At 44.8% G+C, this 23,806-nt stretch overlaps 3 protein-coding genes across 3 annotated transcripts; all 3 read left to right on the top strand.

Moving 5' to 3' along the window:
* The first annotated feature begins 663 nt into the window (after window positions 1-663).
* LOC134325633 (gastrula zinc finger protein XlCGF57.1-like) lies at window positions 664-3,913 on the top strand. The gene is made up of 2 exons (XM_063007879.1): window positions 664-697; window positions 2,151-3,913. Exons 1-2 carry the CDS (start codon window positions 664-666, stop codon window positions 3,911-3,913), a joined length of 1,797 nt encoding a protein of 598 aa, XP_062863949.1.
* A 1,787-nt stretch (window positions 3,914-5,700) lies between these two features.
* On the top strand, window positions 5,701-11,403 carry ube2d1a (ubiquitin-conjugating enzyme E2D 1a). The gene is made up of 7 exons (XM_063006780.1): window positions 5,701-5,783; window positions 7,018-7,081; window positions 7,172-7,203; window positions 8,381-8,458; window positions 8,634-8,739; window positions 9,109-9,202; window positions 11,015-11,403. The coding sequence occupies exons 1-7, from the start codon at window positions 5,760-5,762 to the stop codon at window positions 11,058-11,060; spliced, it is 444 nt and encodes a 147-aa protein (XP_062862850.1). The 5' UTR covers window positions 5,701-5,759; the 3' UTR covers window positions 11,061-11,403.
* Window positions 11,404-13,021: 1,618 nt separating this feature from the next.
* On the top strand, window positions 13,022-22,644 carry phyhipla (phytanoyl-CoA 2-hydroxylase interacting protein-like a). Its single transcript, XM_063007484.1, has 5 exons — window positions 13,022-13,088; window positions 18,167-18,357; window positions 19,084-19,258; window positions 19,360-19,477; window positions 20,963-22,644. The coding sequence occupies exons 1-5, from the start codon at window positions 13,058-13,060 to the stop codon at window positions 21,498-21,500; spliced, it is 1,053 nt and encodes a 350-aa protein (XP_062863554.1). The 5' UTR covers window positions 13,022-13,057; the 3' UTR covers window positions 21,501-22,644.
* The last annotated feature ends 1,162 nt before the right edge of the window (window positions 22,645-23,806 follow it).

Raw genomic sequence — 23,806 nt, 5'->3', positions numbered from 1 at the left:
TGCTGACAGTGGGGAATGATAGTAATATTATTTGTAGGACACATGAGACGAGAGAACCCAAAATGAAAGGAAGCTTCTCTCAAATGGGCCACCAAACACTCTAAAACCTTAAACTTCAATAGCTTGTATTGTATTTAATCACAGTGGACCAAATGCAGTAAATTCAGTCTGAGAAATGTAGAAAATAAGACATGTAGTATTTGTGATAAATCGTTTCGCTATTTTATCTAAACCTCACATAATGATGGACCCATAATGATGGTCCCATTTAACTTGTGCTTAAGGGAGCAGTGTCCTCTAGTGGATAAGTGAAGCATTTGGGTCCCACCATCTATTATATAATGAATTAAAGATCAACTGGTAAAACTGGCATTCATAAACGTCCATAAAGACATGACTTGAATAGTTTGGTGTAGAAATACCCCAGTAGTCTGCACAAAGCCCTGACCTTCACCCCAGTGAACACACTTTAAGATGAATTAGATTGTCGATTGTGAGCCAGGCCTTCTCTTCCAATGCTCTTTGGCTGAATGGGCACAAATTCCCAGAGACACAATGCAAACTGTTGAGGAAAGCTTTTCCACAGGACTGAAGACTGTTATAGCTCCGAAAGGGAGGTCGACTCCTTATGGCCCATTATTTTTGGAATAGTCCAACAGGCTCATGGTGGCCACCAACTTCTGTCAGGTTCTGTTTGGTGATTAAATAAGGAACATTAGGAGCAAGTCTTATCAAGTATTGGAGTTGTGGTATATGGTGAAATATACGTACATTACTCCAGTCAGGTCCTAAAAGCCCCATAATCATTTTCAAACATCGGTTTTAATTATGTTAATCTGCTAAAATGTGCCAATAAACATAAATCGTTCATTAAGTGGTATAAAAACCCTTATATGTAGTTTTTGTGTTGTTTTGAGCTTTATTAACAACGCCGTTTGATACGAATCAAATTCAGTTCAATGCTCGAGTTAGAGTCGACTCTAAGTTCTCAAAGCATTTGTTCAGTGAATCGATTCTTCTCAAATGACTCGAATCACTCAGATTCAACGCTAATTCACATATTTCCGCGCTCATCCAGATGAAGTATTTAAATTCACACACATTTTACCAACATTTACCACATTAACATCTTTACCAGAGTCACAAGATGACAAAAATATATGATTTATATGATATAGACTTTATAAGTTTCGTGAGGAGCAGTTGATGGAACTGCGCATGCTCAGAAGTTCGACGTTGTATTTAAAAAATCTACCTGGATGAACTTGAATGGATCATTAGTGAAGATCCAAATTTCTAAACTTCACCTGAAACAAGGTGTAACGATGACCCAAGCACGCTGATCCTGTAGGTAACCCGAAATTAAGAATGGAAGTCTCAAATTCTGCAAAGTTTCTGTCAGCAAATGCTGAATCTCAACGGAAAAGCAGCATGTTTCATTGTTTATTTAAAGGTAATGATGTCTCAGATCTGCACAGTAAATATAAACTGATCTAGATTCCTGTCCTCTGCACCCTGCACTATGTAGAAAAGAAAGCAATTTACTGGTTATAATTTACTGGTTCCCTGGTGCCTAGAACAAATATGTGCTGTATGAGATGTGTAAAACTGTGCTATAGGTCCATGTTTTGGTACTTACTGCATGTACTTGCATGTAATGTTTTTGTATTTTGTATGTTTTAAAGGTGTCCTGATATCTAATGCATAGTTTTTATGTTATCTGTGATAAGGCATCAAACTGGAGAGTGAATTCAGTAAAACTGGACCACTGGTTTAGTCCAGCCTTTCTGTAGTAATGTAAAAGTGTAAATGGTTAAACCAGGGGTTCACAAACCTTTCTGTATCCAAACTCCACTGGAACTTATTCACAACAAATGTTCTTGGTTGCTTCTGCCCGTCACTAGCATGTCGTTGGGATACACTGCTACATAGAGGTGGTCAATGACACAAATTTTCCCCTTTAATCCATATTGGTCAGCCTCGCTCTGAATTCTGCTTTGTTTTTCTATGTTCTTCAGTTTTTTGCAATCAGTTTGGCATCTGTTCCGGTCAGTGAGCATCCACTTGTAGCCACTGTTCCTCATAATCATTATCATAATGGTACAAGCATTTAAATAGCATCTGCGCTTTTTGTTTCTTCTTGTCTCCAGAGTTTAGGTTTGACGGTCTAGACAGCTCACCAGGTGACAAGGAGAGAACCGGCAGTGCAGATTCTTCACTGGCAACCGAAGCAGAAAGTGAAGTGCGACACATAAGTGCCGGACATCATAGATCTGACCTGTCCTCATTTGAAAACCAGCCTGGAAAGGACCACACCACACATCTGTCTTCATCTGAAAACCAACCCGGAAAGGACCACACCACACATCTGTCCTCTTCTCAAAACCAGCCTAGAAAGGACCACACCACACATCTGTCTTCATCTGAATACACTTCTGAAGAGAATCCTAATTTGGACACTAGTTCTGAAACCTATTCTGAAGAGGAACAAGCCTCAGATGTTTCCTCTCCTGAAGAGCAGCCTGAAGGTTACAAGTGTCAATTCTGCGCCAAATCTTTTAGGTATCAGAGTGGCCTGAAAGTGCACGTTGTGCAAGCGCAGGATGGATTTACGTGTCCTTTATGCGGTAAACTCTTCCCTGCTAAATGCAGCCTTCAGGCTCACAGACGAGCAGAGCATAAAGGAAAGAAGCTGAAATGCGAACGCTGTTGGAAAGCCTTTGCTACGCCTCAAGCCCTGGCATTACACCAGTCTAGTCACGCCGGAGAAAGTGAGTTTAACTGCCCTAGCTGTGAGAAATCCTTCCTCACCAAGCAGACTTTAAGGGCTCACGTGCTAAGCGACCACCAGGAGGCGCGACCCTACTCCTGCGACGAGTGCGGTAAAAGGTTCAGGCTGAAATGCGGGTTGAAGTCTCACCTGCGGATTCACTCGGAGGAGAGGCCGTATCGCTGCGACGAATGCGGGAAGAGCTTCATGACTCAAAACACTCTCAACCTACACCAGCGCGTTCACACCGGCGAGAAGACGTTCGCCTGCGGAACCTGCGGCAGGAAGTTCGGACTGGCCGCCAGCCTTGCCAAACACCAGCAGAGCCACATGGACGCGAAGTCCTTTAAGTGTGACGTCTGTGGTAAAACGTTTGCTCAGGCCAGCCACCTTCGCGTCCACCGGCACACCCATACTAGCGAGCAAGTGTCATGCGAAATTTGTGGGAAAACCTTCAGTCAGATTCACGCTCTCAGAAAGCACGAGAAGGTTCACAAGGCCGATCGACCGTTTTCCTGCGACGCGTGCGGCAGATCTTTCAGTTTGATGAAGTTCCTGCAGAAGCACCGGCAGCTCCATTCGGGTGAGAACCTGCACCGCTGTGAGCAATGTGGGAAAGGTTTCCTCACCGCCGGTCATCTCAGGGTGCACATGCAGGTCCATCCGGACTCAAAACCTTTTTCCTGTACGGACTGCGAATGGAGTTGCAGGACCCTCGCCGATCTGGAGCGTCACCGCCAGGTACACACGGAGAACAGCTTTCCCTGTGGGGTGTGCGGAAAACGCTTCCCGAAAAAGGCTAATCTGAGGAGGCACCAGCGGACGCACGACGGGGTGAAACCATACAGCTGCAAGGAGTGCGGGAAGAGTTTCGGGCAGCTGATCAGCCTCCTCAGACACGGCATGATCCACACCGATGAGAAGCCCTTCAAGTGTGAGCAGTGCGGGAAGTGTTTTCGGATGGACTTCAGTCTGAGGACTCACATGAAGATGCACTCCGGCGACAGGCGTACCCACGCGTGCGTCGAGTGTGGGAAGGAGTACTCGAGAATGCAGACTCTACTGAAACACAAGTGTGTCAAAAAGGAGGAGGGAGCGCCGAGTAAAAAGAGAAAAACCGACGTTTCCAAGGACAGCACATAAGATGTGTATTTTTCGCACAATCTAATAAACACGTAACATTTTTCAACGCCCTAGACATTCATTTTTCATTTCATTTTCATCAACCCTGGTGCCAATACAGAACAGGGCTTCGACCACCCTCCTTTTGGATTCCCAGACATCCAATAGCACCACAGTAGTGCTACTTTTTAAATACTGGCAAGTCGATAAACGGTCAAGAAGAATTCAAGTCCTGTTCCAGGTTGCTGGCTAGCTCACCCTGTTCTAATCTCTTATTCCAAGCTGCCTGCTCCATCAGCGTCACCCTTGACTCTGACAGTTAAAATGGCATTAAATTCAGTCAGCAACTTGGACGTCTAAATAAATATTGCATATGACAACACATGAGAATTTATAGAAGTCTTTATGTTTGCAAATGAACAATCCTGAAAAATAAAGTTAAAGGGTTTGAACGGTGGAATGAATTGTTTTTACTGTGTTAATGCAGACCTGGCTATATATAGGTAGCCAACAACATTTCCATGTACAATGACTTTATTAGCTGATTATTTCCAAATCTCACATGAGACATGGGCCTTATTTATTGTCCATGCTGACCTCAGTGGTTTCTGTGGGTCCACCAACTTAGAGGTTCCTCATTTGCCCTCATTTGGCGGCTATGCTATTTCTAGGTATTGAGAACTGAACGTCAATACCGAAGCTACACAAAATGTATCTGACATTGTAAAGCAGAGATAATTTAAGTAGACACTTTACAATACAGCAAACTGATCAAGCTGATCAAGTAGCTTAGAAATGGCTCTGAGTAACATTCCTGACATTTTAAAATCAGTACAGAACTTTCTAGACTTAATTAATTCATTATAGTGGGTTATTGGTGCATAACTACAATTTACATGGACATTTTTAGCATTTAGCGGACGCCTTTATCCAAAGCGACTTACAGTACTATTACAGTATACAATCTGAGCAATTGAGGGCCAATTAAGGGCCGTGCTCAAGGGCCCAACAGCAGCAATCTAGCAGTGGTGGGGCTTGAACCAGCCACCTTCTGATTACTAGTCCAGTACCCTAACCACTAGGCTACTACTTGCCCTATAATAAATAAAATGCATTATATTTACATTTGTATACATTTACTTTGTCAGCATTTAGCAGACGTGTATGCAAAGCGACTTACAGTACTGTGACAGTATACTGTATAAGCATTCGAGGGTTAAGGGCCTTGCTCAAGGGCCCAACAGCAGCAACCTGGCAGTGGTGAGGTTTGAATCGGGACCTTCAAGCTGTAACCTAGTGGTTAAGATTCTGGACTGGTAATCATAAGGTCGCTGGTTCAAGCCCCACCACTGCCAGGTTGCTGCTGTTGGGCCCCTGAGCAAGGCCCTTAACCCTCAATTGCTCAGATTGTATACTGTAATAGTACTGTAAGTCGCTTTGGATAAAGGCGTCCGCTAAACGCTGAAAATGTAAATGTAAATGATTACTAGTCCAGTACCTTAACCTTTAGGCTACAACTGCCATACATTCGTTTTATTATATAATTAATTAATTTAATAATAATAAATTAATGTAAGTATTAGTTATTTATATGTTATACAATCATGAATTAATACTCGCTTTTACTTTGAAACCTGTAATTCATTTTGATTGCAAAGAGCGACTGTTAATTTACTGGGGGCGTCCCAAATTACACTGTTGTCTCTATAGAAGTACACTACGTGCGTCTTGTTGTCATTGGCGTCCGCAGCCTTTCTAGTGCACTAGATACTCCGCAAGGGAGCGTATGGGATTCGTCCGCATGGTTTCCGCCCTCGCTGGGCTGTGTGGAAAGACTTTAGAACGGGAAGCCTCGTCGGTAGATGTGATGGCTCAGAAAAGAATTCAGAAGGTTCGTTTCTTTATTTACGCTTTATTTATAATATAAAACGGACAGTCAGTCTGTGGGTTGGATAAGCTGTGATTAGATGGGTTTAGTTGGGAGTTATTGTGAGTGGAAGTGTGTGATGTTGGTTTAATGAGCGTTTGTTAGCTGTTTGGTTGCTACAGCTGGTTAGCGAGAACAAAGCCGGTTCAGTCAGTAAACATCGACCACACTGACATTTTATTCACTATTATTTTGTTTTAGAGAGGATTTTATTATTGTTATGTCGCTTATCAATCAATATACATATGGTCAGTTGAATAATAATACAAAATACGTTCTAAAACGTTATAAAAGTGAATAAGTGTCAGTATTAACGAGGTCAGAACAGTAGTTCTTAACGCAGGGGTCATAATTTATAATTTAACTATTATTATACATTATTTATGTAACTTAGATTTAAGTGGGTTAACATCAGTGCACACTATATATCTGAAAGTAATAAGTACATTGGTGTTGATGTGAAGTAGAGAAATACTGCACCAACAGCTCCCCCTTGTGGATAATCTTCAACCTGCTTAACACGAGCGACTGAGTGTTTGGGGTCAAAAGCATCAAGATTAGGGATGTAACGATACACTCTACCCACGATGCGATTCATGATACTGGGTTCACGATACGATTTTTTCCTCGATTTTATTTTATTTTTTTAAACAAAATGAAATTGAAGACAAATTAGGACAAAGTTTTCTTATTATTTCTCTTTAAAAAATAAAATAAAACACTGTATTTGTGCTTATCTTTTATTTATCTAAGTAATGAATGTCCTTTTATTTCTGAGGTAGGTACAAACTAAGCCAAATGATGCTTATTGTGTAAAGAAACAAATTAATTTTTAAAACAAATCCAGCATATAAATAAATGAATAATACAAATAAAGAAAGTATCCGCACATAAATACATTCGTCTGGAAAATTCCAAACCAGGCAACCCTGTAGTGACGTCAACCAGGCGAGGTGAATAGTGCCAGCGCCCTCTGCTGTTTAAAGTGAACATCGATTCATCTTAAATAAATAACCGAGGCACATGTGCACCGATCTTTAACTGTCTTGTGGTGCATCGTTACATCCCCAGTCGAGATAGAACCAACCATTCATACAGCCCTAATGTCCACAATATTCTTGTACTCATATTAATGAAATAAAACTGTTGATCTGCTGATTTTTTAAACGTTGTCTTCTCTCCACTCTTGTGTTTATAGGAGTTACATGATTTGCAGCGAGACCCTCCTTCACAATGCTCGGCAGGACCGATGGGAGAAGATTGTGAGTATTTGTCGAAGTCGAAATCTTTAATTTTGATTCCTGCAGAATATTTAGCGTTCGCTCATCATCATCACTGTTTTTACTTTTCAGTGTTTCACTGGCAGGCGACGATAATGGGACCAGTAAGAACACGTCTTACTTATTTTCTATATTGCTTCCTGACATTTATTTCTTTATTATGATGTTTAATATTGTTAACATGTGATCAGATTTGAGTCCGGTCGTCTGAGCAGTACTGAGATCCGGCCCTGCTGAAGCTGCTGCGGTCGTGCTGATAACGTGAAGTGAAGCGCAACCACAGGACGGACATAAATCTGTGCTTGCTCAGCACAGCTGTACATCACGACCTGAATTGATTCTGGCTTTTATTGGTTCAAGCCCAAGCTCAGCATTTGCTATACACACAAGTATTAGCTTGAGAATAACAATACTACTCACAAATGAGCTTTTTTTTTAGCTGCAACGAGACGCTGCTCCCACCTAGTGGTGATAGGAGACAATAACACCCGAAGTGTGTTGGAAATGGATGTAGTGTTGTGGTTGCTTTTGTAGCGATCTCTAATTATTAATTAAAAAATGACCCATGGACCGGTACCAGTCTGCGGCCCGGTGGTTGGGGACCACTGGAACTATTTGGATCTTCCAAAGCAAAGAAATAAATAAATATCTTGGTGATTTTGTTGGTACCAATCCAACACAAAGCTTGAAACGTCCGGCCTCATGGTCTGTCATCGGTGCCTGAATGCTCTGGTAGCTGAATGGAAGCAGATCCCCCTAGTAATGTTCCAAAATCTAGAGGAAACCCTTTTCAGAATATTGAATTCTGATACTGGTTGTTTATTAACACGTAATATTGATTTAATTCTTCGACTGCTCGAAATTGAACCAATTAATTAGAATCTCGGCTGTGCTGTCGACCGTCAGGGCTCCCACACACAAGCCGGATCGGCTGTGCCTGTTAGGAAGGTGATGATCAAAGCCTCTGCTGTCTGGTCGAGGTACCTGCACTGGCGATGGATGATACGGAGAGCTTAGCGCGTCTCTCCGAACTTAGTGTCAGCCTTCCTCAGCCAGCAGGGGGCGACACTAGCAACATGAATACTCTTAAGGCCTCTTATCACAGGGGTTTTAAACCCTGGGTCGTGATCCTTGGGTGTGGCGTGAGTAATAATAAAGATTAAATAAACTTGTATGCCCCCCTTGTGGAGGGTTTATGTTCATCTTGTACACCACAGTAGGACCAGATTGCCACAGTTTTCATGAATTAAATCACACTTCTGTTTTCTCTGTTCCTCTCAGGGTGACAGTCCGTATCAGGGTGGCGTTTTCTTCCTCACGATTCACTTCCCGACAGACTACCCCTTTAAACCACCAAAGGTGAGACACGCCCGAAATCGTAGACACAAAATAATGCTGTGAAAAATTTAATATGCATTTATTGCGGCCTATGATAATAAATCAGTAAATAAATCAGAAGCTTGGTGTTGAAATAGTTTAAGGCTCTTAGGGTTCGATTTGCGGTCACGTGGTCTGACTCCGGTTTCTCTCCCAGGTTGCCTTCACCACCAAAATCTACCATCCCAACATCAACAGTAACGGCAGCATCTGCCTGGACATCCTGCGCTCTCAGTGGAGTCCTGCGCTCACCGTTTCTAAAGGTAAATGTACGGCGCAAACCGCTGCTTTTATGTGCATAGCGTACACCATGTGGCCAAAAGTATGTAGACACCTGATCGTTAGCTTGTTGCACTCTTTTGTGACAGACAGCCTTTACTTTAAGATTCTGGACCGTGTCTGTGGGAATTGGTGCTCGTTCATTTGTAAGAGCATTTGCCTGGCTCATGTTTGGCGCTCCAATTCATCCCAAAGGTGTTCAGTGGGGTTAATCAAACCATCCAGGTCATTATGGAACAGCTATGGGTGTGGCTGAAACAGGGGTGTCTACATACTTTCGGCCACACGGAACTCACTTCAGAAGATTCCCGCTGGACTTTGGTCGATTCTAATGAGGTGAATCTGTATTTCAGTGCTGTTATCGATATGCTCGCTGCTGTGTGACCCAAACCCGGACGATCCTTTGGTGCCGGACATCGCGCACGTCTACAAATCGGACAAAGATAAGTGAGTAATCGGCGTCTCTCTCCGCTCGGCGAACTTTAGGATCGGTTGCAGGGTGTCCGGCGACTGGCGAAGTGCCTCGAATCGTATTGCGTGGTCTTGGAATAGTGCTGCCCACTCCGCCCAAATTGTGGCGGAATGAGAGTGAAACACAGCTGAGATTCGAACCTTTGTCCTGCTGGTGGTGCGCTAGAATACTGGACAGCTGCACCACCTGAGCAGTGGAATCTCTGACCAGGTCCTTTTAAATGATCGTTTTTATTCTATTTTATTTTAGTTTTACCACAGATGTGTCCTGGTCAGGGACGCGGTGGGTCTGGCTTGAGCGGAATCACTGGGTGCAGACGCTTGTCCATCGCGGGTTATTTAGACATAGCCAGTCGTGTCTGTATGTAGACTGGCTGATAGCACCGCTGAGGATTCGAACCCTGGATCCCAGCAGTAGTGTGCTAACAGTTTACTGCTGAATAATAATAATTAGGTTCGGTGGGTAGCACTGTTTGAGTTTGCATGTTCTCCCCGTGTCTGCGTGGGTTTCCTCCGGGAGATCCGGTTTCCTCCCACAGTCCAAAGACGTGCAGCCAGGCTAATTAGAGACACTGAATCGTCCTATAGGTACCCGGTCGCTATGGCGCATAAACCAGTGCATTGTAGTGCCGGTCCCAAGCCCGGATAAATAGGGAGGGTCGTGTCAGGAAGGGCATCCGGAGTAAAAACTGTGCCAAATCAATGATGCGGATCCTGATCCGCCGGTGACCCCTAACGGGAGCAGGCGAGGAAATAGATTGATTGATTGATTGTGAAACACAGCCAGTGCCTGTATAGTGCCCGACAAGGCCTGTGGCACAGCTCAGATTTTATCCAAATATTCGTAAGCGACCCACAGTTTGTCTGTGATTTTTAATTCATCAAAACACCATATTCGAAATGGTGGAAATCTGGTCCCACTGTGGTTTACAAGGTGTGACGTAAAGCCTCCACAAGGGGGCGTGAACAAGTTCAATTTTGTTCATTTAATTATTATTATTTTTGTCTGCGACTCCTTTTTTTGGCTCTAGATTAGACCCAGGCTTTGGAAAACCCTGGCACAGCGGACACTCGAACCCTTGTCTTACTGGTTGTGGGTACTGGTTGAGTACTGGACTGCTGCACCCTACTAGAGCCTCGTCGCTTTTCCTCATAACGGCACGAAATTATCGTTTGGAGACTGAACGCCCGGATTTATCTATTTTTATTTGAATTTCTGGCCTACTTTAATCGCTATATTCTATTATAATTCTAAAACAAACACTCCTAATAAATATATGCCCTCACGGAGGAGTGGAGGCTGTTATAGCTGCGAATGGGGCTGCCACATACAGTCTAGAAAGCGTTGTCTGAACGTGGAATACTTTAATCACTCTGGTGTTGAGCTTTGAATCACGGGTCCTTTTAAATAATCGATTTATTTTTGCTTTATCCTGGTCAGGGATGCGGTGGGTGCAGTGCAATAACACACCCTGCCTTGGACAGGAGGCCGATCCATCGCGGAACACAGCCGGCCGTGTCTGTAAATAATAATAGTTAAATCAATTAATTTTATCAGGGACAAACACGAAATGAACTTGTACACGGACGCCCCCTTGTGGAGGTTTACGTTACGTCTGGTAAACCACAGTGGGACCGGATTGCCACCGTTTTTATTAATTAAGCATATTACTTTTGTGCTTGTGTTGCCTGGGTCACGGTGAACACCACAGACAAAATGTGGGTTGCTGACCATTTTACCCTGGTACATCAGTAAATTCACTGCTTTCTCTCTCGTGTCTGTTTCAGATACAACAGAATGGCCCGTGAGTGGACTCAGAAATACGCCATGTGACCTCCTCTGATCGTCCCGGCAGGACTTTTGCACGTAGGCGTTTGAAGTGGGCGTACCGTTACCCCCCTGACGCCGGCGGAACCGTTTTCGAAGGAACCAGAATCTGCGATACGCAGTGAAGCTTTTCTTTCCGTTCTTGTTTACACAGACCTGACGGAGCGCAGGACTCGTCGTCGCCCGGTTACCGCCCAAGTCTCCGAGTCGCCACATCAGAAATAATTATTAAAACGTTTGTTTTTTTGGGGTTTTTTTTAATCATGGCACACTTTACTTTTAAATGTTTGATTAAATTGTATTAAAACCTTTTCTTTTTTTCGTTTGCATTAAAATTGTGAAAACTGAACTGTGTGTGTTTGTGTGTGGACACTGGACCCACTGCTACCCTGACCAGGATAAAGTGTGGTGAATGTGGCACTTTATAGGCACTGTGAATGCGTTCCCGTTATATAAAATAGACGTAAGGTCAAAGAGTTACATGCACTTTTAAGGGACGACTTATGGCCAAAAGTATGTGGACACCCGTTCTTATTAGGTTCTAGTGTTTCAGGCTTACTTATATGTATAGGGACAGTGGTAGCCTAGTGGCTAGAGCTTTTGGCTATCAATCGAAAGGTTGAGGGTTCGAATCATAGGCCCTTGGGCAAGGCCCTTAACCCTCTTGGTTCCAGAGGTGCCATACAATGACTCTGCGCTCTGTATATGTACTGTACTCGTATATATGCTTTCCCAGAAGAGTGGAGGCTGTTATAGCTGCAAATAAGGCTGACACATGATTCCACAAGCCTAGAAAGCTTTGTCTTAATGTGGGGGTGGCTCGGTGGGTAGCACTGTCGCCTCACAGCAAGAAGGTCCTGGGTTCGATCCCCAGGTGGAGCGGTCCGGGTCCTTTCTGTGTGGAGTTTGCATGTTCTCCCCGTGTCTTTGTGGGGTTTCCTCCGGGAGCTCCTCCCACAGTCAGGTTAATAGGAGACACTGAATTGCCCTATAGGTGAATGTGTGTGTGTGTCTGCCCTGCCCAGGGTGTTACTGTGTGCCCATTGAAAAGCCGGGATAGGCTCCAGCACCTCCCCACGACCCTAATTGGATAAGCGGTTAAGAAAGTGAGTGAGTGAGTATCTTAATGTTGAATTCGTTTTCATTTGCCACTCTGAAAAGGGGCACTAGGTTTGGGAACAAGACTGTGGGGATTCGCTTCCATTCCTACAAGATCATACAAGAACATCTCTGATCTGGCGAGAATCAAACTCAGGTCCCTGGAACCCATGATACTATGCTGCACCACCGTTCGCCATGCCAGTAGGTGAACTGGCTATATCCACGCTATTTGAGGAGTTTGTCATGTTCTCCCACCTGCTCACTTTAGATACAGCTTCTATTCAGGACCCACTGCGACCCCGACCAAGAGGGGCTGAAAATATATTAAAGTGTCGCATGTGTGCTTTTAGAGGTCAGTGGAGGGGTCTTGAAGAACGCCAATGGGGAGAACCCTGGTCTGGGTTCCGTTGCATCATGGATTTGAAAGCGCTGCTCGTTGCCCATGGCTTTGACCTTCTGGAGGACACTTGTGGTCAGATAAATGGTCACTGTCACCAGTTTAAAGGTGATGGTGATCATTTATCTGACCACAAGTGTCCTCCAGAAGGTCAATGCGATGGGTGACGAGTCCTGACCTCAACCCTGCGAAAATATGTCATGGTTGTCGATGGTGGCCAGGAAGCGTAAAAAGCAAATCTTATTATACATGGTGTGCGTTTAATTTGGGATTTGTGAGTGACCGCTACACTGGCCAGTACCAGGTGGTGACGATTTGGTGACGTAGGGAGAGAGATGGGTGAGGTATTCTCGTAGCCTCCTCCCTCCTTTGCCACCGACCGCTCCAGCATCAGCATCAGCATCACCATCAGCATCACGGATACCGGAGAAGCAGATCTGATCGGATCATGGATGTACCGGGTCCGGTGAGCCCGCGGGAGGGTACGGCGGCCAAAAATCTGAGCATGGAGTCCCTGCAGCTCTGCGAGAGAGACGGTAGGTTGTGCGCAAAAGAAAAGGCGCAAAATGAAATGTCGCGCAATCTTATTGGAGATGCTTGCCAGCGTGGCCAAGCATCTCCAATAAGATTGCGCGACATTTCATCGAGTGCTCTTGCTTTTGCACGAATTTAGGGTGGAAAAAATGTGATGCATGGCATGCTATTACATTTTGTGCATTGCAGAGTCATCCCTCAAATCCGTGCACCAATCTCGCATTGCGCCTGCTCCAAAATGGGCAATTTTTATTTTGTCTTATTATTAACCGAAATTCCCGAAATGCGGGCGTTTCCCCCTTTTAAAACCCGCTTATCTTGGGCAAAAATCTGCATCTGCGTCGCTCCTGCAGCCCCACGGATTCAGCACCGTGGGCACAGCCCACACTCGCGTTGCCAGATTGGGCGTTTTCCACCTGCAATTCGGTCTCGCAATTATCCCAAGCGACTTGCGGTTTTGACTGAATCTCATGCAAGAAACACAAGGTTAAGGGCCTTGCTCAGGGGCCTAACAGTGGCAACTTGGCGGTAATAGGGATAGAACAATTAACCTCTTGATTACTAGTCTAGTATCTTAACCAATGTGCAAATCTTGGTGATTTGGTATGTTCATCTACATTTACATTTTCGGCATTTAGCAGACGCCTTTATCCAAAGCGACTAACATTACAGTTACACTATACAGTCTGAGCAATTGAGGGTTAAGGGCCTTGCTCAACCGCAGAAACCTGGCATTGGTGGGGCTTGAACCAGTGACCTTCTGGTTACTAGTCCAGTACCTTAACCACTAGGCTATACAGTTTGATCTGACACATTGGTTCTCCAACCAACCCTGTGTGGTGCAAATGCCAAGTACTATACTATTAATAACAAGGCGGCTGGTTTGAGTCCCATCGCAACCAAGTTGCCACAACTGGGCGTCTGAGCAAGTCTCTTAACCCCTAACTCTGTACAGAAATAGCTTCATCCTGGTCAGGGTCATGGTGCATCTGGTGCCACCTGGAAGAAGCACAGGGCTTAAATACATCCTGGACAGGGTGTCTATATATCACAGGGCAACACACACTCACTCACTTACACCGAGAGACAATTTTCGGAAGGTGGGAGGAAACCATAGTACCAGGAGAAGCATCTGTACCTTCAAAACACATCACAGACCATAACCAGAGGCAGCATTCAAACCCAGGTCTCAGTTACCCTTGTTGCTGTGTGGCACCACTATTGCTCTTTTGCTGATTCCCATGCTGTTATTCAGGAACAGACTGTCTGAATTCTGCACCCATCTGTTGCTGTGGGAGTCATGCTAATGTTATGCTAACGCTAGCACAGTGACACATCACGTTTCGTTCTGTGAAGCAAAAGTGTGGGTGGTAGGTGGCACGCGTGCAGCACAATGCCACCGTTCTCCGTCACCCTTCATTGTGCAATTCAGGAGTGTTTTGGAGTAACTGCAGATCATCGCACTGAGTCCTGTACTGCCTGTGTGCACTATACATCATCCAAACACTGGGCCATTTGATATTCAGCCATTACCTCTGAGAGCCGGACCTTCCTGTGGGTCCTGCACTCAATAAAAACTGTAAGAAAGACAGATGAGTTGATTTTGGATCCATGTGGGATCAGAGTAATGAAGTGAGCGTCTTGTTATGTTCCAGTGTGTCGGTACAGGGTGACATATGAGAACAGGAGTGCTAGAGATCAGACTGACATGCATCCCTGTCCAAAGCTCCCTTTACACGGCTCACTTTCCAACCAGAGATAATAAAATGCTGCTTGTGTGCGTGGTGGTAGTTGGATTGTCTGTAATTATCAGGCTGCATGTGTCGGTTTATGGAAATCGTGTCTGAAAATCATACAGATTGAATGTGTTTTTTTAGCTGTTATGACTGTAAAATGTGTCTGGCTCAAATTTAATTGTCTTGGTGCACAAGAAGATGTACTGAATGTGAATGAAACTGAATGAAACCAAAATATTTTTGGTTTTATTGCTGTTATATCAGCTAGTAGTACTAAAAGAACTGTTTAAATTGTGTACACACACACACACACACACACACACACACTAAATCAAACAGCTTATACAATAAAAACCTGCCTTTGTTGCTGTATTATAAATACATGCTCTGGATCATGGTGCGACCTGTTCTTTACTAAAGCGCATGATCAAAGCACACGAGAGCGCCCGAAGATGCCCGATTTGCTAGATTTGCCTAAAGCATGAGGACTCTTACTAACATAATTTAACATTTATATAATATATGATATAAAGGCGGCACGGTGGCCCGGTGGGTAGCACTGTCGCCTCACAGCAAGAAGGTCCTGGGTTCTCCTCCGGGTGCTCCGGTTTCCTCCCACAGTCCAAAAACATGCAGTCAGGTTAATTGGAGACACTGAATTACCCTATAGGTGAATGGGTGTGTGTGTGTCTGCCCTGCGATGGACTGGTGCCCCGTCCAGGGTGTTACTGTGTACCTTGCGCCCATTGAAAAGCTGGGATAGGCTCCAGCAAAAGCAACCCTAATTGGATAAGCGTTAAGAAAGTAAGTGAGTGAGTAATATTTAATATTCAGGTGTAATATTATGTGCTGTATGAGGGTGTTATTTGGAATACAGCAGCTCTCCACTGCTGCGTGTGTTCTCTGTTAAAGCAGAGACAAATGCTTAATGATTAAAAACATGTCATATTAACTGCTATAAAGTTTTTCCTTTTTTCAGTTTTTCCTCAGTCGTTTTACTGCCTCTAGGCTGACGTGGTTATGGGGTTTAGTATTTTGGAAATGTTTAGAATCCCACATGCCCAAAGGTTAACATTGCAATTCTGTTATTGCATATGAATTCCAATAGTTCTAAATAAAATATTTAATGCTATTATAAATCATTTAGCTGTCTGTAAGCAGCTCATATCTGTTTTCTGTAAACAGGCCTCAAATAGCAAAGCTACTGATATTCAGTTCAGAAATAGTCTAATAATCTTCTCAGATTATTAAATTCATGCATTTTCGAGCTAATATCTGGAATGGCTTCATTAAGATCACATTATTCTTATCTTATATCTATTATTGTCTGAATGGAGAAATAAATGCTGTGTGTGAGATTCTCAGTATAGACTTCAGTCCCACCGGAGGCTTTTAGCGTATTATTCAGTCAAAGTCAAGTCCAGACAGACTCCAGTAAATTCTCTTTCTCTAACATCCACTCACGGTGACTCAGCAGGCCAGTAAATGTACCGTCAACACAGCGGTTTGTTATTTATCTTCAGTGTGTGAGTACTGACTTCATATGTTTCAGACGCACTAACTGCTTAGAGGTGGATAAAATCAATCGTCCATGCAGTTTTAAACCAGACAGTGCAAAACCACATGCTACATTTGGTAATTAGGGCAGCTATAGCCTAACGGTTAAGGAGCTATAACCAAAAGGTCGCTGGTTCAAGCCCCACCACTGACTTCACAAGTCACAAAATACGAGTCCGAGTCGAGTCACGAGTCAATATAATAAACACAAAAACATATATTGAAAATGTAGCGTAGAAATAAACAAATCATTTATAAGTTCAGATAAAAACAACAACAGATTAGCGAGTGTATTAAGCCGTTTTACTTCATGCCTTTACTTTCCTAGGTTCCAGTTAAAAGCTTAAACTGATACGTTTTGTTTTCATTGCAAATCACGGCACAGCGGCCAAAATCCCAAACACAGCAAAAAATCCATAACCACTGCTTACCTTAGCTTCTGTTCTTCCAGATGCTATTAGATTTATAAGCGTGTGTCCCATTAGGAATAGAATCCGTTATTTTGTAAATGTGCTTATAATTAAAAACCTCCAAACTTTTCCCGGTCGTGAAGTAAAACAGGAAGTCGTTAGAAAGCCGATCGAGCGTTTCATTACCGCGTCATCTGTGTGACGCAAACTGAATAAATGCAAATAACAGCATTTCTTACTAACAATTACAATCAGAAGCTCTGATTGGTTCAGAAAGCGGTTCTTAAAATCATTAGCGCCAGTTCTGTAGGAGCGTTCCATTCACAATATCTGTTACTGTGAAGTGCACTACGTAGGGTATTCCACCATTTTAAGTAGGGAGCGACGCTTCATCACTACACCGGAAGCTGGCTGGAACATTTACACATTGTGTGTGTTGTGGGTTAAGGCGGCCGCAGCGTTATTATTATTATTATTATTATTAGAGAGCAGAAAATGACACGATCAGAATGATGTCGGATCATATATATATATATAATTGTCACACGTAACTAATGTTGCTGACTTTTGTTGTCCACAAGTCCGAGTCGAGTCTGAAGTCGCTGTGTTTGCGAGTCCCCATCTCTGTGCTGTTGGGCCCTTAAGCAAGGCCCTTAACCCTCAATTGCTTAGACTGTATACTGTCACACTACAGTAAGTAGCTTTGGATAAAAGCATCTTCTAAATGCCGTAAATAGGACAGTAAGACGCTTTAATTATCACCACGATGAGAACGAACACCATGGCTACAGTAAACGCCGTACTACAGTACAATTAACATCCACACAATCTGCTCCTCAGTGCACACAAGCCGAACAGTTTCCATAGCGACGCAGCGACGGATAATGAAGTTCTCACCACGGAATAAAAAGATCCAAAAGATCTGAGAAAACGGCCGAGGCGACATCCTCGTCACGGATTACATCTGTGTTTAAAGGAAGAGCTGGAACTGGGCGGGAGAGGAACAAAGAGAATCACGAAACGCTTCACGTCTGTGACCTGAGACCGGCTTAACTACCCATGCAGACACGGGGAGAACATGCAAACTGCTGCTCCACCTGGGAATTGAACCCAGGACCTTCTAACAGAGATAGTCAGTAGTCAACTGTATGACCAAAAGTATCTGGACACATGATGTTTGTTGGACTTTTTTTCCCCAAAACCACAGGCATTCATATGGAGCTGCATATCGATCCACGTACTTGCAATTAGAACAGTCTCCACTCCTCTGGGAAGATTTTCCACAAGGGTTTGAGCCCTGTAGAGGCTCTTTACACATGTAGCGTGTGTATAAATGAACCGTATTGTTCTCTAATGTGTGTGTGTGTGTGTGTGTAGGTAAGGTAGAGGAAAGCGGCGTGGTGGGGATGGAGCTCCCCGTACCCTTGAACATTCGTATCAGCAACATCACCTGCGACTCCTTCAAGATCTGCTGGGACATGGACCCTCGCACCAGAGAGAAGATCACGCACTACTTCATCGACCTCAACAAGAAGGAGAACAAGAACTCCAACAAGTTCAAACACAAGGTGCTGCACTTGCCCCAAAACACCACCTAACCCCTCCGTATTTAGACGGATACACCCCGCTCCCTCAGTTGGTATTCTGATTACGGTGGTATTAAATCATCCGACAGGCTAATGGGGTTGAAGACTGGTGACTCAAGTCCCTGATGTTTGATTCACATCGTCATCCTGGTAGAGACCACCACAATCAAGCTAGAATTTTACCCTGATCATCAGGTGACCGGTCAGAATAAGAAATTTGGTTTACAGTGACCCCTGTGGTGCACTGCTGTATCCCGGTCAAGGTCACAGCGGGTCCGGTTTGCCCTCCCGATACAGTCTATTCTGCCTGCATGTAGATGCCTGACCAGCAGACAGAACCGATTGGCTGCGTGTCTGTAGGAGGCGGGACAATGGGACAACGGTTCATAACTGCTGCAATTACGACCTCTGCTGGCTGATCGATGGCGCCTGCACAGAAATGGGGGATGGATATTGGTACGTGACTCTCCGTGCACGATACGGATCCCCAAATGAACCCACCATAATGGGCAAGTTAAAAAGATGCATTTGGAGGGTAGTGTGACGTACATCGCTCCAAAGAAATTGGGGAAAAATGCATAAACAATCTACAGAATCTTCATATTTACGCTCATGAACAGACTGATATATCAGACAAGCCTTATTTGCAGTTTGGTCTTGAGTAACTGTGTAATCTTTTATTCTGTTTCTCTCCGTACCCGTGATCAGGATGTTCCCACGAAGCTGGTGGCCAAGGCAGTGCCGTTGCCCATGACAGTCCGAGGCCACTGGTTCCTGAGCCCGAGAACCGAGTACACGGTCGCCGTGCAAACCGCGTCCAAGCAGAGCGACGGAGATTACGCCGTGTCCGAATGGAGCGACATCGTACAGTTCTGCACTGCAGGTGAACCTCCCTAGTTACGTTACTTCTGAAATTACACTTAAAAAAAAAATAATAAAAAGGTATTTTTTGTGCTGTGAGTGAACCGTGTCGTGCTCTCGTAGATTATTCCACCGTACATTTAACTCAGCTGCTGCAGAAGGCGGAAGTGATCGCCGGGAGGATGCTCCCGTTCTCCGTCTTCTACCGCAATCAGAACCAGGAGTACTTTGACCACTGCAGGTAATTCGTATTACCTGTAATTACCTATAATTAATATATACTGTAAGTCATATAATGGTAACAAAAAAGGCTGGTCAGGAGAGCGAGCTCTGTAGGAAGGAGCGCTACCGCAGGTTCTTCATTCCAGCAGCTATCAGGGCTTACAATAACAATCAGACCTTACAACTAAGGGGTTTGGAAAATCGAGTCACTTTAAGGTTTGTGTTTAGCGATGTAACATTTTTCATTCGTGCAGCGTTCAAGTGCTTCACGTTTACTAGTTGGCGTACCAGCAAGTCTACGGCAATTAAGTCAGCAATCGCTCAGCCAAAATGTCCAAGATATCCAATAAGTAAAGCAGCTAAAAACACGATTTGGGTAACTGAGTTTAGAAAAGTGAAAGGGGGTCAAAAAACGGACGAGAATTTTCGTATTTGAGGCTGCGCTGGATGTTCTAGGTTTACATTTAACCGTTAAGGTACAGTAGCTGTGCTGTTTATTGTATCATTTGATTTATAAGTGTTATTTAATGACTGCAGTGAAATGATTTGTGAAAAACTAGCAAATTTTTCCATGAATTCTGGAGGGCCTGAGATATAACCAATGACCATTCATCGGACTCTTCACTGTCAATAACAGAGTTTATTCAGAATCAGAATCAGATTTATTGGCCAAATATGTGGATACACACTAGGAATTTGGTTCTGGCTGATGGGATCTCTAGTATGAATACAGTATACAAGCAATGTATACATTAAACATTAAACACAAAAATGTACAAACTATAAGACTATAAACAGGCAATATATAGAAAAGGTATGGACGTGTGCATGTACGTATGTACAGCATTCAGTGACCAATGTATGTATGCACATGTACATATTTCGTCACCTTCCTCCTATATAAGTGCAATACAAAGGTGCAATAACATATTTATATAAAATATGTAATATAGGCGCCCAGGTGGCGCAGCGGGATATTCCGCTAGCACACCAGCGCCAAGATTCTGAACTCCTCAGTGCCACCGGTCGGCTGGGCGCCATCTAGCGGGCATAACTGGCAGAGCCTGCAGCAGAACTCGTTCCTGATAGGGCGGGATGACCGGACTATGTGGACTATCTTCAAACTCTGTGTAAGGACCCTGATTAGCAGATAGAGAGGCGCCTGTGCAGAATGCATGGGTAACACAGGGTTCGGCTAAGGAAGCGTGAACAGCAATAATGCAGTCAGAGATTCCCCAGCAGCGGAAGACAAATTGACTGCGCTAAACTGGGAGAAAATGGGAGAAAATGCATAAATAAAATAGAAAAAATATATATATGTAATATATTGCTCATAATATACATGTATATGTTATATTTATAATAATATATAAGAAAGAAACAAACAAGTCACAAGTTAATTTCAATAAGGGGATCAGTAAAGTCTCATCTACTTGATCTTATTTACGGATGAAGTTAGTCCTGATTAAAAGTCGAACCGTGTGTCCGTCTCTCTCCGTTTCAGAAACGCTCAGGACGGCCGGATGCTCCCGTCCGTGAAGGACAACAGCGGCAGCCACGGCTCCCCCCTGAGCGGCAAACTGGAGGGCATCGTCTTCAGCTGCAACACGGAGTTCAACACGGGCGAGCCGCCGCTGGACTCGCCGTACGGCCGCTACCGCTTCCAGATCGGCGCGGAGGAGCTGTTCGGCCCCGACACCCGCCTCTACTTCGGCGACTTCTACTGCATGTACACGGCCTACCACTACGTGATCCTGGTCCTGGCGCCGCGCGGCTCGCCGGGAGACCTGTACTGCGCCGACCGACTGCCCGAGCTGGACGTCGCCGACAACCGCTTCCTCACGCGCGTGAAGACGGAGGACGGGCGGGTGGAGTTCCGGCACGCGCAGGACGTCATCCTGGAGGTCATCTACACCGAGCCCGTGGAGCTGGCGCGGGGGGGCGTGGCTCAGATCAGCGGCCATCAGCTCATGAGTCTGTCCACCGTCAACGCCAAGAAGGACCCCAGCTGCAAGACGTGCAACATCAGCGTCGGGCGCTAGTGACCGCGGGCGAACCCTGTCTGGACTCGGACATTATCATGGATGCTAAAAACTCAAACTCACGACCCAACTTTGTTCCCGAAAGTCGCCGCTTTAGCTCGGAGTGCTAACACCAACACGAAAACATACCGGGATTTACGTACCAGCCGTGTTTGCTAGGTTAGCATGGGATGCTAATTCTAGAACATTGCGCTTACTGAATGTAGTAACCAGCTAACTACACTAATTACACTCTCACTACTAAATCTCAATGTTAGCATGGATGCTAACAACTCAAACGTATTTTCCAATTAAAACATATTAACGCCGCATGTTCTTCCCGACGCAACCCTCCTAATATATCCAGGCTAGGGACCTAGCATACAGGCTAACAAACCACTCTCACTACTCCAAACCTGGAACGTTAGCCTGGGATGCTAACACATATGTTGCGTTTGATCCCCAGATTACACCCAAAGCTCTATGTTAGCACGGATGCTAACGCTTATTTTCCAATTAAAACATATTTCATGGGCAGCTGTAGCCTAGTGGTTAAGGTACTGGACTGGTAATCAAAAGGTCACTGGTTCAAGCCCAACCACTGCCAGGTTGTCACTGTTGGGCCCCTGAGGAAGGCCCTTAACCCTCAATTGCTTAGTATTGTAAGTTGGCTGCTCCTATATTTTCGACGCCACGGTGGATCATTCCTGACCGCATGACGTGACCCTCCTATTTTATCCAGGTTAGGGACCGGCACTGAGAGAGCACTGACAAGTTCCCCTCCCACAGACACAGCCTATCATGTCTGTGTAGATGCACCACCCGAGCACCTCCAGCTTGCAAACCTAAATGACAGCTAATGTGTTAGCATTTTTTAAAAGTTGCGTTTTCCCTCGTCCGCGCGAATACAGCGTTTTCACGTTTAACCCCCGACGGAGGGTAATAAAACATGGTTTTTGGGCGGATGGACGAGCAAACGGACAAGAAAAGCCAACCGACTGTCCAGTCCTCACACATTCACACATCCCAGAACCAGTAACCTGACTCTCAAACAAGCGTGAGAATCCACCGCTGGCTAGCAGGGGTGCTACCGGGTCGAACCCGCAGCCAGACACGCCCCAGTTCAGTTCAGTTCTAGCAGCTAGAACAACAGCCACTGTTCTGAGACGGCTACTCACAAGACTTGTGGGAATTTGTGCCCATTCAGTCAAAAGATAAGCAGTCGTATAATATGGCTGGGTGCTGACGTTGGTGTTCCGGTTCATTCCAGAGCTGTCCAGTAGGGCTCAGTTATTCTTCTACTGGTGGGTAGTAGACCGTCAAAGACCCCGCCCCCTTTTTCTGTCCGGTCTTTCTGTCCAACCCAGTAGACTAGTGGCCAATTTTGTCTGCTGCAGGCACTGTCGATCGTGCCCGCTAGGGGGGCATTGGAAATTGGGAATTTGTGCCCAATAGGGTTCAGGTATTGTTTTACTGGTGGGGACCCCGCTCGTAGATTGGCAACCTTTAGATTACTAGTCAACCTTAACCGCTGAGCTACCTACTACTACACTGGAGTTTCATTATAGTACAAGAACAAGAACCGTAACCTGACGCTCAATCAATCAAACAAAACCGACTTTAACGTGAGCGTGAGAATCCACCGCTGGCTAGCACGAGTGCTACCGGGTCGAACCCGCAGCCAGACACGCCCCAATCCAGTTCAGTTCACACCGTCCAGGAGGTGCGGCGTTAGCGCTTGTACAGAGCTCGCTCCTGTCCAACCACACGGAGCTACTAAACAACTAAACGTTGACGGAGTTCATCGTCGACGCGCAACGTCTTTTCCAGCAGCTCCACGCAGCTAGTGATCCAAATCAGCTTCACTTGTAGCCTAAACACGCAGTTTGGGATGTGATCAACACGGCGATATTAAAACACAGCTGTGGTGTTTGGTTCAGACGCCGTATTTTTAAGCGCTAATCCGTTTTCACGTGTCGGGCAGGTGAACTGTGAACAGAATCTGATGGTGATGTTGATGGAAGGTAAAAACAAGCCCTAATATTTATTACTGCAGCCCTGATCCGTCAGGATTTTATGCACACTGCAGTTAAAGCTGTTAAATTTAAATACACATGCTTCAAAATACATGCGATCGAATTCGGATCATTATAAAGACTACATGGTCAAAAGTATTTGGACACCTGATCATGAGCTTGCCAGACATCCTGTCTCAAAAACAAACAGTATTAAAACAGAGCGTCCTTCTGTGTGATCTTATCGGCTAGAACAACAGCCACTGTTCTGAGAAGGCTACTCACAAGACCTGTGGGAATTTGTGCCCAGAT

This window comes from Trichomycterus rosablanca, chromosome 13 (genome assembly GCF_030014385.1).
Source record: "Trichomycterus rosablanca isolate fTriRos1 chromosome 13, fTriRos1.hap1, whole genome shotgun sequence".
NCBI classification, from domain to species: Eukaryota; Metazoa; Chordata; class Actinopteri; order Siluriformes; family Trichomycteridae; genus Trichomycterus; species Trichomycterus rosablanca.
The sequence above is the reverse complement of the archived record's forward strand: the minus strand, read 5'-3'. Positions and strand labels throughout refer to the sequence as shown.

What these genes read in the sequence shown, in the direction of transcription:
- LOC134325633 (XM_063007879.1), top strand. Translation starts at nt 664, where the DNA reads ATGGTGGCCACCAACTTCTGTCAGGTTCTGTTTG. An exon ending in CTTCTGTCAGGTTCTGTTTG is followed by an intron (nt 698 to 2,150) that starts GTGATTAAATAA and finishes TCTTGTCTCCAG; the next exon opens with AGTTTAGGTTTGACGGTCTA.
- ube2d1a (XM_063006780.1), top strand. Translation starts at nt 5,760, where the DNA reads ATGGCTCAGAAAAGAATTCAGAAG. An exon ending in AGGACCGATGGGAGAAGATT is followed by an intron (nt 7,082 to 7,171) that starts GTGAGTATTTGT and finishes TTTACTTTTCAG; the next exon opens with TGTTTCACTGGCAGGCGACG. An exon ending in TGCGCTCACCGTTTCTAAAG is followed by an intron (nt 8,740 to 9,108) that starts GTAAATGTACGG and finishes TCTGTATTTCAG; the next exon opens with TGCTGTTATCGATATGCTCG.
- phyhipla (XM_063007484.1), top strand. Translation starts at nt 13,058, where the DNA reads ATGGAGTCCCTGCAGCTCTGCGAGAGAGACG. An exon ending in GCAGCTCTGCGAGAGAGACG is followed by an intron (nt 13,089 to 18,166) that starts GTAGGTTGTGCG and finishes GTGTGTGTGTAG; the next exon opens with GTAAGGTAGAGGAAAGCGGC. An exon ending in GAGTACTTTGACCACTGCAG is followed by an intron (nt 19,478 to 20,962) that starts GTAATTCGTATT and finishes TCTCCGTTTCAG; the next exon opens with AAACGCTCAGGACGGCCGGA.